General features: G+C 41.7%; 4 protein-coding genes across 5 annotated transcripts; all 4 read right to left on the reverse strand.

The window, feature by feature from the left end:
• Positions 1-10478: 10478 nt before the first annotated feature.
• Positions 10479-10922, reverse strand: RB195_018090 (uncharacterized protein; the record flags this gene model as incomplete). Of its 2 annotated transcripts, none has more annotated exons than XM_064185365.1 (1): positions 10479-10922. In XM_064185365.1, one exon carries the CDS (start codon positions 10920-10922, stop codon positions 10479-10481), a length of 444 nt encoding a protein of 147 aa, XP_064041245.1. The 2 variants fall into 2 exon arrangements, with proteins under 2 accessions (XP_064041245.1, XP_064041246.1); XM_064185364.1 differs by having other exon boundaries at positions 10479-10829.
• A 12-nt stretch (positions 10923-10934) lies between these two features.
• Positions 10935-11306, reverse strand: RB195_018091 (uncharacterized protein; the record flags this gene model as incomplete). Its single annotated transcript, XM_064185366.1, has 1 exon — positions 10935-11306. The coding sequence occupies one exon, from the start codon at positions 11304-11306 to the stop codon at positions 10935-10937; it is 372 nt and encodes a 123-aa protein (XP_064041247.1).
• A 1706-nt stretch (positions 11307-13012) lies between these two features.
• On the reverse strand, positions 13013-13354 carry RB195_018092 (uncharacterized protein; the record flags this gene model as incomplete). Its single annotated transcript, XM_064185367.1, has 1 exon — positions 13013-13354. The coding sequence occupies one exon, from the start codon at positions 13352-13354 to the stop codon at positions 13013-13015; it is 342 nt and encodes a 113-aa protein (XP_064041248.1).
• A 161-nt stretch (positions 13355-13515) lies between these two features.
• RB195_018093 (uncharacterized protein) lies at positions 13516-14385 on the reverse strand (the record flags this gene model as incomplete). Its single annotated transcript, XM_064185368.1, has 1 exon — positions 13516-14385. The coding sequence occupies one exon, from the start codon at positions 14383-14385 to the stop codon at positions 13516-13518; it is 870 nt and encodes a 289-aa protein (XP_064041249.1).
• Positions 14386-14394: the final 9 nt, after the last annotated feature.

The raw sequence follows: 14394 nt of genomic DNA on the forward strand, positions 1-14394 counted from the left end.
CTATATTTATTTTTCATATCAGTACTGGAGAGGTATTTTAATGGTATGGTCTATTACGTCACTAAATTTAACAATTTCTTAACGTTCAGTTGTGATGACTTTTTTTTAAAAAAAATAAGATTAAACTCTTGAAAATATTTCCGACAGATTTACGACTGCATCATTCACCATCATTAGAGAAAAAGGAAGACTGCAAACCGCCAAGGACATTTCACCTAACATGAGATTCACGTGATTAACATCTGCTTTAATTTCATTCAGTGCAGATGAGCAGATATTTTCAAGGAAAAGACAACTGTCATTTGTAGTTGAACTCAATTCGTTTGACAACTCATCTTTTTGTGGGCGAACTCAAAGAACAAAGGTCTTCTTCCATAACGCGATTTCGTCCAAATGGAACACCTTGCACCAGGTAGTCATTTCAGAATACGTTCGATTTCGTTCACCTGATCATCGTTCAACTACTAAGTAGGGTGAGGCTCAAAGTGTGTCGTAAAAACTTTGCTCAGGCATTTCCTCAATGGGCGTCGTGAAATCGCATATTATATCGTTAAGCCCTTCCTTAAAGATATTTTACTCTTCGTCAGAGTTCTATGTGTGCTCTAGGAAAGTTGAGCGCTGGAGCGTTCAGCTCAGTTCCCTTAATCCAGCAGTAATCAAACATACACCTGAAAATTTTTCAATACTACCTCTGCCGCTGGGAACGATAGACATTATATGGGAATAACATTTTTCTTGGTAGCACTTCATTTAGTTTCGATTGCAGTTTTCTGATAGGCTCATCTAGTGATCTGCGGGTTGGATATGATCATTGCATGATTATCTTATCTTTGATCTTTTATTATTTTATTTTTATCTTTGTTATACAGTAAGCTAGCCAGTACCTTACTCGAGGACCGAAGACACCATTCTTTGAATGGTGAAGGTTGTGTTTTCGAATGCAGTGCAGGAAAATGTTGCGTGGAAAGATATTTTGGACCCTTTGCCCAACCTCTGAGTAGAAGAACCATTCCAGTGATACTCATTATTGGCGCAGAAGCGAATTTCGCTCATGAACTCTTGAAAATCGGGGTGGTTTCCAAAAGGTAGTAGGCCAAATCCAAGAGATCATTATGTGATATCACGTTTATCATCGCTGAGGTAACGTTGTTTAACAATGTTTAACCGAACAATCTAATTAACGTTTTTCCGTGCAGACAAAAAAAATCTTTTTCTTATGTTATCAATAGCAACTATGCAAATTTTACTTGTTCTTCGTGAAACGATGAAACAATTTCTTAGCGCTCGAGTTTGTTGCATCAGAATTGCTTCGCTGAGTTGTGCCTCCTAATAATGGTTCACATTTGCTCTGCAGGATGTGACCATTTATCGGATGTTGCTTGTTTTTCAAGCGAATAACTTGAGAGGAAACTGTTAACTTGAAAGAAGGAAATCCAGAGTTTCCTTTACCGTGATAATAAAATGTTATATGTGAATGAGTACATCATCCACGCCAACGTAAAATTTCCGTCTGTTTTTTTTTGTTGGAAAGGTGTTAGCTTGCAAAATCCGTAATGTCATAAAAATGTTTCTGCAGAGTTTATATACAAGCGAGATAGATCTTTGCGCTTGTTACCAAATAAATCCTTCCATTGGAAATTGAGTGTGTAGGGTATTGTTCAGCCACAAAGATCGACCACAGAACCTTTCTTCATCGGTTTATACTTTGTAATTATAATTAGATGTCATAGTAGAACAAAGTACGAAACCGCTTGAGCGCTTTTCTGGCATCAAATGCTGGAACAAAAATAAAATAAGCGAACACACAGACGATGAGACGTGACATCAATTATTTGAGTGAGTCATAGATAGGGACCAGAAAAAGTGAAAGGAGAATAATGCAGATCCTACCAGGATGGACCAGGATCATCTATCATGGCGACGGGCAATGACTAGTTAGAACAGGTAATGAAGAAGTATGGTTTCATGCACGAATAAGGTAATTCACGAAAAATAGTCCGTTCGAACTGAACTTGCAACTCAACAGACACTGACCACATTCGTAGGGTTATTCTTTTTATACCTTCACAGCCAGGTGATGAGGAGAAATGTAAGAGAGTTGAAAGCTAATTTTTAATAAAATATCATGTTATATAATAACGCGCTTAGTCCGTGTGTGTATGTGTGTGTTTGTCTGTGTGTCACGAAAATACTCCACAATGATGCAAAACTAAGCACCGGTGAGGTGCCAAACCATCGCCTTGCACCTGATAGGCGAGCACTCTACCTTTTCACCACCGTCCAAATACATATAAATATATGTATTTGATAAAGCAAGTTAGGTTCCGTCATATGTTAGTGAGGTCTTTTATGTGAGTGTATACTTCCAGATTTGCAAACTATCATACTGTATAACAACGGGCGTATTCTGTCGTGTGCGTCTGTGCATGTGTGTGTGTGTGTGTGTGTGTGTGTGTGTGTGTGTGTGTGTGTGTGTGTGTGTGTGTGTGTGTGTGTGTGTGTGTGTGTGTGTGTGTGTGTGTGTGTGTGTGTGTGTGTGTGTGTGTGTGTGTGTGTGTGTGTGTGTGTGTGTGTGTGTCTCAGTCACGAAATTCCAAAAAAAAGAGGGAGACGGAAACCATGGCGTCGGTTTGGAGCGCTGGAGCCTCAACGCGGTAAAATTGGCTGAGACGGGTCCTACGGCGTCGAAATTGTGCCCCGGACCAGACAGCTATAAAATGGGGTGGGACGGGTCCCACAGGGTCGGAATGGTGCGCCGGTGCCAGAAAGCTATAGAGGAGAGACGGGTTCCACTGCGTCGGATTGGTGAGCGGGAGCTCCAACGCGGTAGAATGGGTTTCTATAGTTCCTTCACATATTTATTTCCCAGCATGTCTCTTGATGCTGGCAACATCCTTTCTTCAGAAAGAGAAAACACAGGTGCGAACGGTTGCTTAAATGCAATACATAGTAGCCAAGAATTACGCGATCTGACGTAGAACGTCACTTTTATCATTACGGTGGTGATATTCACGTCATTTCATGCTAGCGCATCGTTCTTTGGTAATAATTGAGAACGGAGAAAACTCATACTTCGAATAATGTTTCCAATTATGCAGGTTTGAGAGAAACACAAATGTAGAAGTTGGATTGCTCCCCAAATGTAGAACTGACACTTTTGGGGAAAAACAATAAAATCTTTCATCTCTGCTTAAATTTTGAGGTAAAAAAATTGAAGAAAGCATCGATAGAAGTAAAGCAATTCTGCTTTTTCAAAAAATATCGCTAGTGTTATTTGTCATTGATCGGTGAAGGCGAGCGAAGCGAACATAAAAAAAAAGCCTGAAATCCATCTTTAGCCGGACGTTTAGGCAGGTATTATATAAACGAACAAATGAAATAGTAAATGAAATATATAATAGTAGTAAAAGAAAAATATATTATAAAACAAAAAATAATAATATAAAATAAAAAATAATAAGAAATAAATTATAATTCAACTGAAGTTTAAAGACTTCGATTATGTAAGTCGTCGGATATTCACCTCAACTGCTTCTTAGAAGATGCACTGATGGCTTGTTACTATGGTATCCTCACGAGAACACATATCCAAAGTCTAATAGGGCAAAATCCACACGAATACCTTTTATAACCACTAATCTCTAGGTCACATACATTTGCTATCATTTATGCAGTTCCACCAACTCTTTCGCTTTGGACGTAGCCACCTTTGTTCATTATGATAAAACGTCCTAAAGCGCTTTTAATCTAAACGTGGTTGTTTAAGAGCATGATTGAAATTTCTTTGCGTAATGCATAACTACTCAGCTATGTAACTTAAAAACTGTCATTTTTTGCTTCAGTTCGCGGAACTATGGTGGAACCAAAGGATCAAAAAAGCTAAAGATTTGCGAATTCTACTAGCCAGCGATCACATTCAGTTGCAAGCATTTTTCTGGAACAAGGGCCTACAATCTAAAAAGAAGGATTAGGCGGTCTATGACTAATAATATTACCAGTTCACAATATTCTGATACACGTTGAGAGCGGCTCCCAACGCTATAATGTTATATTCATGAAATGACTGCTATTGATCCTCGCAACCTAAGGTCTAAAGGTTGTTGTTGGTTTCAGGTCCAGCTGCTATACGGAAACGATTGGTGAAGCTAGTAGAGATCGCTATCGTTCTGGTCAGTTGAGACTTCCTTCAACTCTGCCGCTTGAAAGTTTCCATCAGCTATTTGAGCACGTGCCAAGTTGCAAGACTGGAAGTTTTATCGGTGTTCGTTGGCAAGTGCTTGAAGATTGGAAATAATGGAATAAAGTTATAGTACCGATCGATTAAGTAGCAAATTGTTTTTTGAGAGAAATTTATAATTCTACTACGATTTTCATGACGGTTATTCGCTGTCTCAGTATTGAAAGAATAAAAATGTTTGAAGATTGTCATCCTGAATGTTTTCTCCTTCTTAAGCAGTGCTTTGCTGGAAACCAGCCACATAACCAGGACTTGTGAACCTCTGCAGATTAAGAATGACCGTTACAACTGAAGTAATAGCATTCCTGTGTTTGTTCCACCGACGAAACCGGCTTCGGGGATTTTTTTGGTAGCGTGTGTAAATCATGTGAATATCCGCTGGCTACGGTGCACCAGATTGATGGAAATGTGGGAACCGAGAAGAGCATACGAAAAAAATTATAAACACAGTCTTCGCTCAGACGAACATTCAGTGACATTCAGTTCGAGAAAGGACACTTTTCCTTAGAATATGAGAAACATATTCTGAGAAAAACTGTCCTGATCACACAAAACTGATTATACACAGGGTCAAGCGTATAGTTGAGAAAAATCCCTCCCAAAACCGACCCCCTCATCTCGTTCCTTACCAGTATAGCTGCTCACACAGCAATCAAAATTTGGGTATGATAAAAAGAATTCAAAAAACAAATAAGCGCTTAATAAATAAATTAAAATAATGCGATATAATAAATAAATAATAAATTATTTTAAAAAGATGCTGCTGTAATGCTACAAGTAAAACAAAATATATATCGTAATACAGCGATATTAATAGAATAAATAATAACTAATAATAATTATAATGGATGCGTGTGAAGAGAATCCGGAAGGAATTTCGAGCATGCCCCAGTCATGCCTCGTCAGAGCAATTAGCGATGGTGCGTGTCCTGAAGAGATTCACTTTCGTTAGCACCTAAATAGCTGACTCTGCTTACCTACCGCTAATCATACGCTGCATCACCGGCTAGGATCTAATTCACTATCTACTAAATTGTTTTGGAGAATCAGACACATTCACTGCAATTTTGTGACGTGAGGTGATCTTAATTTTGTAATCGTACCAGAAGCAAGAGAAATCTTCACGTGAAATATGAGATAAGGATGTATCTAATAGCTTCAAATTACTTGCATTAAAATTTTCGTTAGAACGGAACATTCCAGGTTTCAAAAGTAACGGTAATGAGAATTATCGTTATCCTGTAACTCCCAAGCTTTTTTGTGGCCCAATTTATTTTCGGACAGAGGAATCCTCTGTATCTCTGACTGCTTGGAACTTACAGGAAGAAAAAGAGTTCGAATTTTCCTCAGTTCGATATCGATATATATAGTTCGAATTCGATAAAGCTCTCCTCAGGAGAAAGGGTAATATTTATAAGAAAAGGGAAATATCGTGGTTCGATTCGAGAAGTTCGATCGATCCTCGCTGGAACCATTATTTTTGGAAAACGAAAAAACAGCTAGAAAAGAAGGAGAACACCTTTCAAAACAATTTTCACACTATTTCCAATTATTAACAAACAATTTTACTCATCGACAATGGGAATGAACGGATGAGAGTTCGATCCCCTCCAGAATTTTGATTTTTGCAAAACCGAAAAAAAAAATCACTGAGGAGAACATTTCACCGACAGTTTTTTTTTTGAAAATGAATTCAGAGCACTGTTTGCCACATACGAGTGTTATACAGAGGTCATCTTAGCGATTAGAACCAGGCTTTAATTGGAAATTACAGCTGGACTGGTCGGATTTTGTTACCTAAACATGAATAACTCACTAACAAAGAGACGTAGGAAGATAAAGCTAAACATGAATAACTCACTAAACAATAAACATAAATAACTCACTAACGAAGAAAAGTAGGAAGATAAAGCTGACTGCGTTGTGTAGAGGAAGATTTGCGCTACAAAATGGTTAAAAATCTTTTGCAGGGACCGTCTGGTTTTTTTGAAACCTAGTTCAGAAAAAGTTGAGAAATTCACCATTTTCCTCAACTAGCCTTTGAAGATGAAAACCACCTATAAAAAAGTAAAAACAAGTTATGATAGCAAAAATCTTCCTCTACAACACACTTTAAACTGAATTCGTATTTATAAACTAGTAACTAGTAACTAGTGAGCTGAGTTATGGAAATTTGTTTGAAGTCACACAGATTTTGACGTATTGCCGAAAGTCTGAGATTTCGCTCTCTCTCCCGTTGCGAGGATACGATGGCTGATGAAAAATTCGATTCTATATTTGGATAGAGCATCAAGAAAAACCCTAAACTGCAAATTTTGGCCTTTGTAGGTGTTCTGGTTCTCTCAAAAGCTAGTTGAGAAAACTTGAAAATTTGAGGCAAAAATTGGGATTTTTCTCAACTTGGTTTCAAAAAGACTAGAAAAGCTAAAGGTACCAAACTATGTAGAAATATAGAAGAAATCCCTCTCTACAGATCGCAGCCAAATTTATTGCATAAAATTCACTTTGGGCGTAGATATTCAGAAACTCGTGGAGCTTAATTTGTACTAATTTTAACCCTAATTGCTCATGTAGATGCCTTTTTTTTTCTCGCTCAGCACCAAAATTGCTTTTTCAGGTTTTCAACAGAGGACGTAATGGCCAATTAACAGATGTCCTTATCAAAGTCTTTGTAATCGAGCATACATAAGCGATCTATAGGGAAAGGTCACGCATAATTCACTTTATCTGCACTACACTTACCAACTTGAGCCAGCGTACTTGCTTTTAATTGCAGCTATGCTTCTACTTTTATTTAGTGCTCTTACACTTCTGTTAGCTTCTGAAGATCTTGTTTGTCATCCGTTCCTAAGCGAATTTTCGACGCTGCGTTCCCGTACAACTGCGGATCTTCAATGTATTGAATTGGCTGTGACGAAGAGTGCCGAAGCACTGTGCTAGCTATGAAGATTGCCTTTTATGGTCTCTTAGTACTCAATACGAACTCACCTCTGGTTAGTTTCATTTCTTTCATATAAGTTAGTAACATACAATTTTGTAGTGTTTAGACTTGATGGGTTTGACAACAAGTCGATTTTTTGAAGGACTCAAAACTTTTACGTAGTTAATTGCATTTAAAATAATTGGTTTTCTATTTTATCACCTCCGTAACATTATCACGTTATTTATTATGCATCACATTTATTCAAGATTTCAATTGTTTGTGCTAATTCAAAAGTAACCGAGAGGCTTGTTTATAGAAATCTTGATATTTTAGAAAGAATACTATTGTCACTGGCGCGTTTCCTTTGTTTACGAGCTTCTTCTTTCTTCTTTCTGAAGGCTTCCCTTTTCGTTTAAGTGATGGGGACTACCTTACCACCTTGCACGTACGACGACATATGATTTTCCACGGTTTGTGCCACCGAAGCGACTCCGACGTCATCAAGCATAAGTTAGAGCAGCAGATAAAGCTAATTCGTCCATCTTCAAGATTAGCTCAAAAGTGCAATAGTTTCATTACCAGAATTATGAAGAATATATTTTTTAAAAGTCATTTCATGCTTTGTGTACCCTCTTTTTAGCTTAACTATTTATGCTACAATAGTCTTCCTCAACTGCAACCGCGAGTCTTCTTCAATCGTTTATTCAAATATCAAACAAATTTATTTTGAACTCAAGTACTGAATATGCATCATTGAAGTTTTTTCTTTTTTGATACAACTCTTCCATTTTTTAGTCGCAGATATCGGGACCTGAAAAAAAAACCTTAGAATACGTTTCAGTTGTGAATATATTCTGATGTGCGGTGAAAACGTGCCATTCACTGCTGATCCTCCTTCAAGTTACAGCACTACGTCTGAAAAAAGCAGTTTTCACTTCTGTTTTTCTGCTGAATGTTGTATACCTAAATTACAATAAATTTTGTACGCCTTAATATATGTTTATTTTAAATCGACAACCCCGTCTTCCTTTTCTCTATGCTGCTTACATTTTTTTTCTGATTTTCCGACCCCTAGTTTAATTTTTTCTTAATTTTTCGACCCCCCCTGATCCGACACCCTTCTTACGACCTCTTGTTGAGAAAATCTCAACACAAGCTTGAATCTGATTATACATTGCTGTATTCGGTACTCATTATGAGATTTTCGTCATTGGGAGTGTATGAAAATTGTTTCTAGAAAGACAGAATCAAACAATACAAGCGTTTTTAATGTCATCACGTGTGGCATTTTTTTTTTGACGAACGAGCAGCTCAACGAGAGGGTACGTTCAATATGCCAGAAGTATGATTTGCAGTAACTGTCTGATTATTTCAGCGCTCGTTTTTCTAGGAAAATTACCAGGTCAAATCTGACCTCCAGTACGGTGCAATATGACCCGTTACCTCATCGCAAGTGATGGTATGTTAGAAATTGCGTGCCGCATGTTTACAAGACCAAAACTAGATGGTCACGATTGCTGAAGGCATCAAGATCATTGCTATGTGACTGCTCGAGAATCGGCCGAATTTCTCCGTCTGGAAAGGGATTCGTATCTCATCATCTATCTCGTTATCTCAAATTCAATATAAACATTCAACATATTATACTGTGCAGATGGGACAGAAATGTCCACACAAAATTAGCTCTTAGGGCACGTTGCACTTGCAACCAAAATTCATGCTGAATTCAGATTGCTTTTCACTTAGAGAACTTTGTTTATTGTGATCCAAACAATTACGCATCACCTAACTAAGTGATGAATGACCTTGATAAATCCGCTAATAACGCAGCAATGCGTTTGGAAGCGATTCAAATCATTTGAGTTTCATGAACGCGTGTGTGCTCTACACAATGGCTTCCGAGGTCCAGCTATGTATCAAGTCAGTGTTCCCATGACCTCAAACAAATGTGGTGTAATTTATCGAACACGGGGCTTTGCAGCAGAAAATTTTACCGATGAGGTGCATTCTCCCACACAATAACAAATGCACCAGATGTTCGCGCAATTTTCGCAAAATCGCACATTCGCATTATATTCGTCTTTGTCTATGTCAGTTATAGAAATGTGCACAACATGTATTTATTATAGAAAGAACCACCTGTGAATTTTATGAAAATTAACATGCTTTTACATTTGCATAGAGGGGATGTTCTCAATTCAGCAGTTCAACTCTTCATCCTCTTCTTATCAGCCTGTCGTACATAGATTAAAGAGAACTATAAGCTATTATTGAAACTTCTTGTGAAGTCGACGAGAGCTACCACTCTTATTAGCCACTGAAAGATTTTCGCTTTCAAGCTTGGCAATCACCAATTTACTATTTAAGGTCGGTGTCGAAAGTGTTGTGTAAGAATGATGCGTGCGTTGTCCCCTCGGCGTAGTAGAGACGGTGTCGAACTGCGGTGCACAGCAAAGGTGCGTCCTCTGGCAGGGTCTCCCAAGCTCAAAAGGAGTTTGACACATCCGACATTGCAACTACCCGGAATCGGAAGCCTAGTTAAGAGTAAATCCCTGCTAAGAATCACCACCGTCTTTGCGAAAATCCCTGATCCGTATAGGTTGGGTGACGGTCTGTGGTGAAAGTTAAGCTCGCCACGGTAGGGCCGTTTAGTTTGGGGAAAAGTCTTCTTGCAATTTTAGCATATACAGTGGCTCAGTACCAGGACGCAGATGTCATGCTCAGGACGTCTTCGATTCTGAACCAATGCAGCACATGCACTACTCCACTAATTACTTTCTTGGGAAGAAAGGGGCATACGTGTTGATGGAAGATTCCTCTCAAACCTTCGTTTTGCGGACGGCATTGTTCTCTTTTCGAGAAGTACCAATGAAGCAAAGATGATGCTCAAGGAATTCAACGGAAGAGAATAGGATAGCGAATGAGCAAGGAAGAGACTAGGATTGCGAATAAACCGAAAGAAGACACACTTCATGCAGAACATCTACTACTACGGGAATGCAAGAGCACAACTGGAAGGCTTCCAAAGCGTACAAAGTTCGGCATATTTCTACCTCGGACGTTCTATGAATAAACGTTTTAAAGAAGAACTCAATAGAACTCGCTTTAACGACAACCGTTGGACCACTCGCAGTGGTCCAACGGTTGTCATTAAAGCGCATCACGTGTCTGGCCCATTTTATTTTACTTTCCTTGGCAAACGCGGCGCATCGATAATCATCGATTGCTGACGTAGGAGAGAACTTCGAATCCCGTCCCTCACTTCCGTGAAACGGGATACTCCTAGCATCACTCTCTCAATTACGCGTTCAATGACGCTCACCGCGTTTTCTTCTTTGCCCAGGTTTCCGAAGCATAGGTCAAAGCAGGAAGCGCGGTGGTGTTGAAGAGGTGAGCACGGTGCCGGGTGTTCCTGGTCTTCTTCACTACATCCTCGATGCTCTTGCATGCTCCCCAAGCCGTTCGTCTCCTCCTGCCCAGATCGGGGGTCAGGTCGTTCATCATGTTCAATTCCCGACCCAGATAAACATAGCTGGTGCATTCGAGTATGTTCGTTCCGTTGAGCGTGAATAGGGCATCAGAGACCCATCCATTACGCATGAGCATTGCTTTTTGTAGATTCAGCTGAAGACCGATGCATCCAGATGTTTCGTCGAAATCGGTCAGCATTCGTTCCGCTTGGCTGATGTTAGGTGTTATCAGTACGATGTCATCAGCAAAGCGCCAATGGTGTAGCTGCCGATCATCAACCTTCACTCCCATGTCGTCTTTCATTCATTTCTTCCATTCCAGCTTTCGCATTGCGTTCTCGAGGGTGGCTGTGAATAGTGCTCGGTAGAACTTCTCGAGGTACATGTAGAAAGCTTCGACTTCTTCTTCGTAGCTTGATGTTAAAGCGCGAGCGACGACAATTTTCAAAGATGGCGTTGGACCACATCTTCTCATCCGGGTCGCAAGTTGTTCGAAAGAGTCGATGTTCTTTGCCATACTCGTGTTGACGAGGACGCCAACTCCACCAACACCTCTACTGTCGCATGTTCCTAAGAACAGTTCTTCTCCAGTTTCATATACGGCGTTGAGAGGGTGATGTCGTCTCGTCTCGGTCAGTCCGATGACGTCGTACTTGATCTTCTTGGCTTGCATCATCAAATCCTCGATGGCCGCTTCCGATGCAAGCGTACGTGCGTTATAAGTACAGATCGATATCCTAGTCGTTTACCGTTTCGGTAGCCTATATGACTCCTGCAACCCCGTCCTACCTGGCGCTACCGTACCAGGCTTTCCTCCGGAATCAGGAGACTCTTTTCTATTACTGTGTTTTGCATAAAATTTAAAACCCATAGGCAGGTTGCAAGCCTCTGGTCCCATGAGTTTTTGGGAGAACTTCCGTCTCCCAAAAAGTTCTCCCGGAGTGGACATGTGGAGGTTATTTGTTGGAGGCGACTCCAAACCGCCTCCCTTGCACCTCCCAGTCACTTGATTGCAGGCTTTTGGCCGGACCGACGTGCGGGATACAAGGATGTCATGAGTCAGTCCTGGCTCGGCAGAAACAGGGAGTCCATCCCCTGAATCCACCTGCGTCTCTGGGCAAGCACAAGGTCGCTTTTGGTCCGCGATTAGCCCCCTATCCGCCACCGGGATCCGGGACGCTCCACGTAGCCTCGCGACTAACCGGCTGTGATCCCTCTAGTGAGGGAGATCCGTGGAAGGCGTAGATGGGCCGGTCATATTTTGAGAATAATCGACGATAGACGGGCTAAGAGAACGCTGAAGTGGAGATACTAAACGCCCTGAAGGGAGCCCGCCAACGAGATGGGGTGATGAACTTGCTGCACAGATGGATCAGCTGAGAGCTCAGCTGGATGCGGCTCAAGGAACTCTTCAATGCCACTCACGAAACTTGAGAATATCTTGAATGGTAATGGTGAGGGAACGAAGCGAGTGGGGAAGTCGCTGGGCCCGCATGTCCAGTGAAGACGGGCCATTTAAGAATCCAAGTAAGTGTTGGAAAAGAGAGAGAGGAAGACGACGTTGCAACGGCAGCAATTTCTGAGGAGAGAAATATTATTCCTGCTGAAGACAGCATGAGTATTTACGACGTACGGAGGTAGGAACTCTGGTAGCATTTTCCGGATAGGCTGCAACTGAACATAGCGTAAGAGCCGGAGTACAGCGATAACGCTGTGCTTCATAAACCCATGTTTCATTGCCTCATTCGTGCGTTGTTCGCGATGACACAGACTAAATGTAGGTTGAAAACTTCTATGTTAGGTTTGTGTATATTTATGTTTACGGTATCATTCATGGACTGGCCACTGGAGTTATTCATTAAAATGACAGTTACAAGTCGTCGAAGTTGATAAAGGAACCTTTCAAAAGCGTAGTTCTCACCGTGATTTACTTGACTTAATCGGCGGGCTGATGTCATCGCCTGACGCGATTACCCGCATCTTCGGCGAGGTGTGCCGCCCTTGAACACAGCTCTGCCTAACCTTCTCGATCTTCCGCGAGAGCTTGCACAGAATCAGTCCATTCGCCGCTATCATATTCTGCGAAACCTTACGTCTCGCCTGAACTGCCTATCCACGCCGAGTGTCCTCAGGTCCTGTTTCACCACCTCAGTCCAGAACTTCAGTTCTCGGGCTGGTGGGTTCTTCAAGCTCGAACCCGACAAACTTCTCAGAACTTGTTGAACAAGGCGATCTGCCGGTCTCCTTAATCTATGACCAAAGAAGCGAAGAAGATTTACTTTATCCACTTTTGATGGTGGTGCAAGATGTTGATGTCTTCCACGTGTCATCAGTCAGTATACCACATCAATTTCTGCGTAAAGATCTTCAGTGTGGCATACCCTAAGTCAAAAGTCCAAGTAGCCGTCTAAGCAGCTTTCGTTCCGTGCAATCAAGCCTCACCATCACCGTAGATGGAGCTGCCCAAGTCTCCGATCCGTACATCATGATGGGGTGAGTTGCGGATAGGTAGACTCGCTTGGCTTCGTCGGTGATGGGAGTCAACCACAGACATTTCGTTAAGGAGTTAAATGCAGAAGTGGCCTTAGCGCATCTTTGCTGAACATCTCTCTCGTAGCTGCCGTTGTTCTTCAGCATACAGCCCAGGTAACAGAACTCATCGACGAGTTCTATCAGTTGTCCGTCCACCCTGATTCCCGTTCGAGGTCTCGAAGAGATCCACATCTGCTTGCATTTGTCAGGGCGTAGACGTAGTGACGTAGTCCATAGGCTGCAGCCAGCTTCGATACAAAGGTTGACAACATGTTGAAGTTTCGTATTGCTTTCCGCGAATATAACAACATCGTCGGCGTACTCGAGGTCAGTCAAGGGGCACGCTGATGGTGCTAAGACAATGTAGGCAGGACACTGGTCGACTGTTCTTCGCATAATCTCGTCGATGGCGAAAGGCGGAAAGGTCCTACCACTGCTCCTTGTCTTGCTCCAGTTACCACTTCAAACGGTGTTGTACATCCGGCTGGTGTTCGAACTGCAGCAGTTGTTCGTTGATTCATGTCATCAAGCAAGCGAACGAACTTTCCTGGTACTCCATCGGCGCGGAGCGCGTTGAGAAGACGGCCTTGGTGAGGAGAGTCGAACGCGGCTTCAAAGTCCAGAAACACTAGTTGCATTGGCTTCGAATACCGCTGCCAGATTTCGATCACTCTCCTGACGATGAGCATCTGGTCAATCGTAGATCGGCCAGGACGAAAGCCAGCTTGCTCGTCGCGCGTTGTTTCTTCGCGATCTTTAATGAGTCGGTCCAGGATAATGCACTCCAATACCTTGCACATAACACGCAGCAAAGAAATTCTTCGATAATTCCCGGGGTCCGTGACGGATAACTTCTTGTGGAGGGGAGTTATGATAGCGTGTCTCCCCGAATCAGGTATCCTTTCGTCTATCCATATTGAACGGATGATCTTTTTCATCTCATGAATCCCAGACGGAGGAAGATATTTTAGCATTTCTGCGCTAATCCCGTCGTCTCCACCAGATTTTCCATTCTTCATTTTCTGAATACAGACCAGGACCTCCGACTCGGTCGGTGGCTCCTCGTTAACCGCATATGTCGGTCTATGAACGTGTTCGAGTTCAGGAGCTGACGGTGCTAGCTGGTTCAGCAAGGTCTTGAAGTGTTCCTTCCAAATTGGGAGGGTTGCTTCACCGACAGCTACTTCATTGGTAGTGTTGAGGACAGGGGAACATCTTTTCATTTTGCCGCT

Source organism: Necator americanus, chromosome II (genome assembly GCF_031761385.1).
Source record: "Necator americanus strain Aroian chromosome II, whole genome shotgun sequence".
Classification (NCBI taxonomy): domain Eukaryota; kingdom Metazoa; phylum Nematoda; class Chromadorea; order Rhabditida; family Ancylostomatidae; genus Necator; species Necator americanus.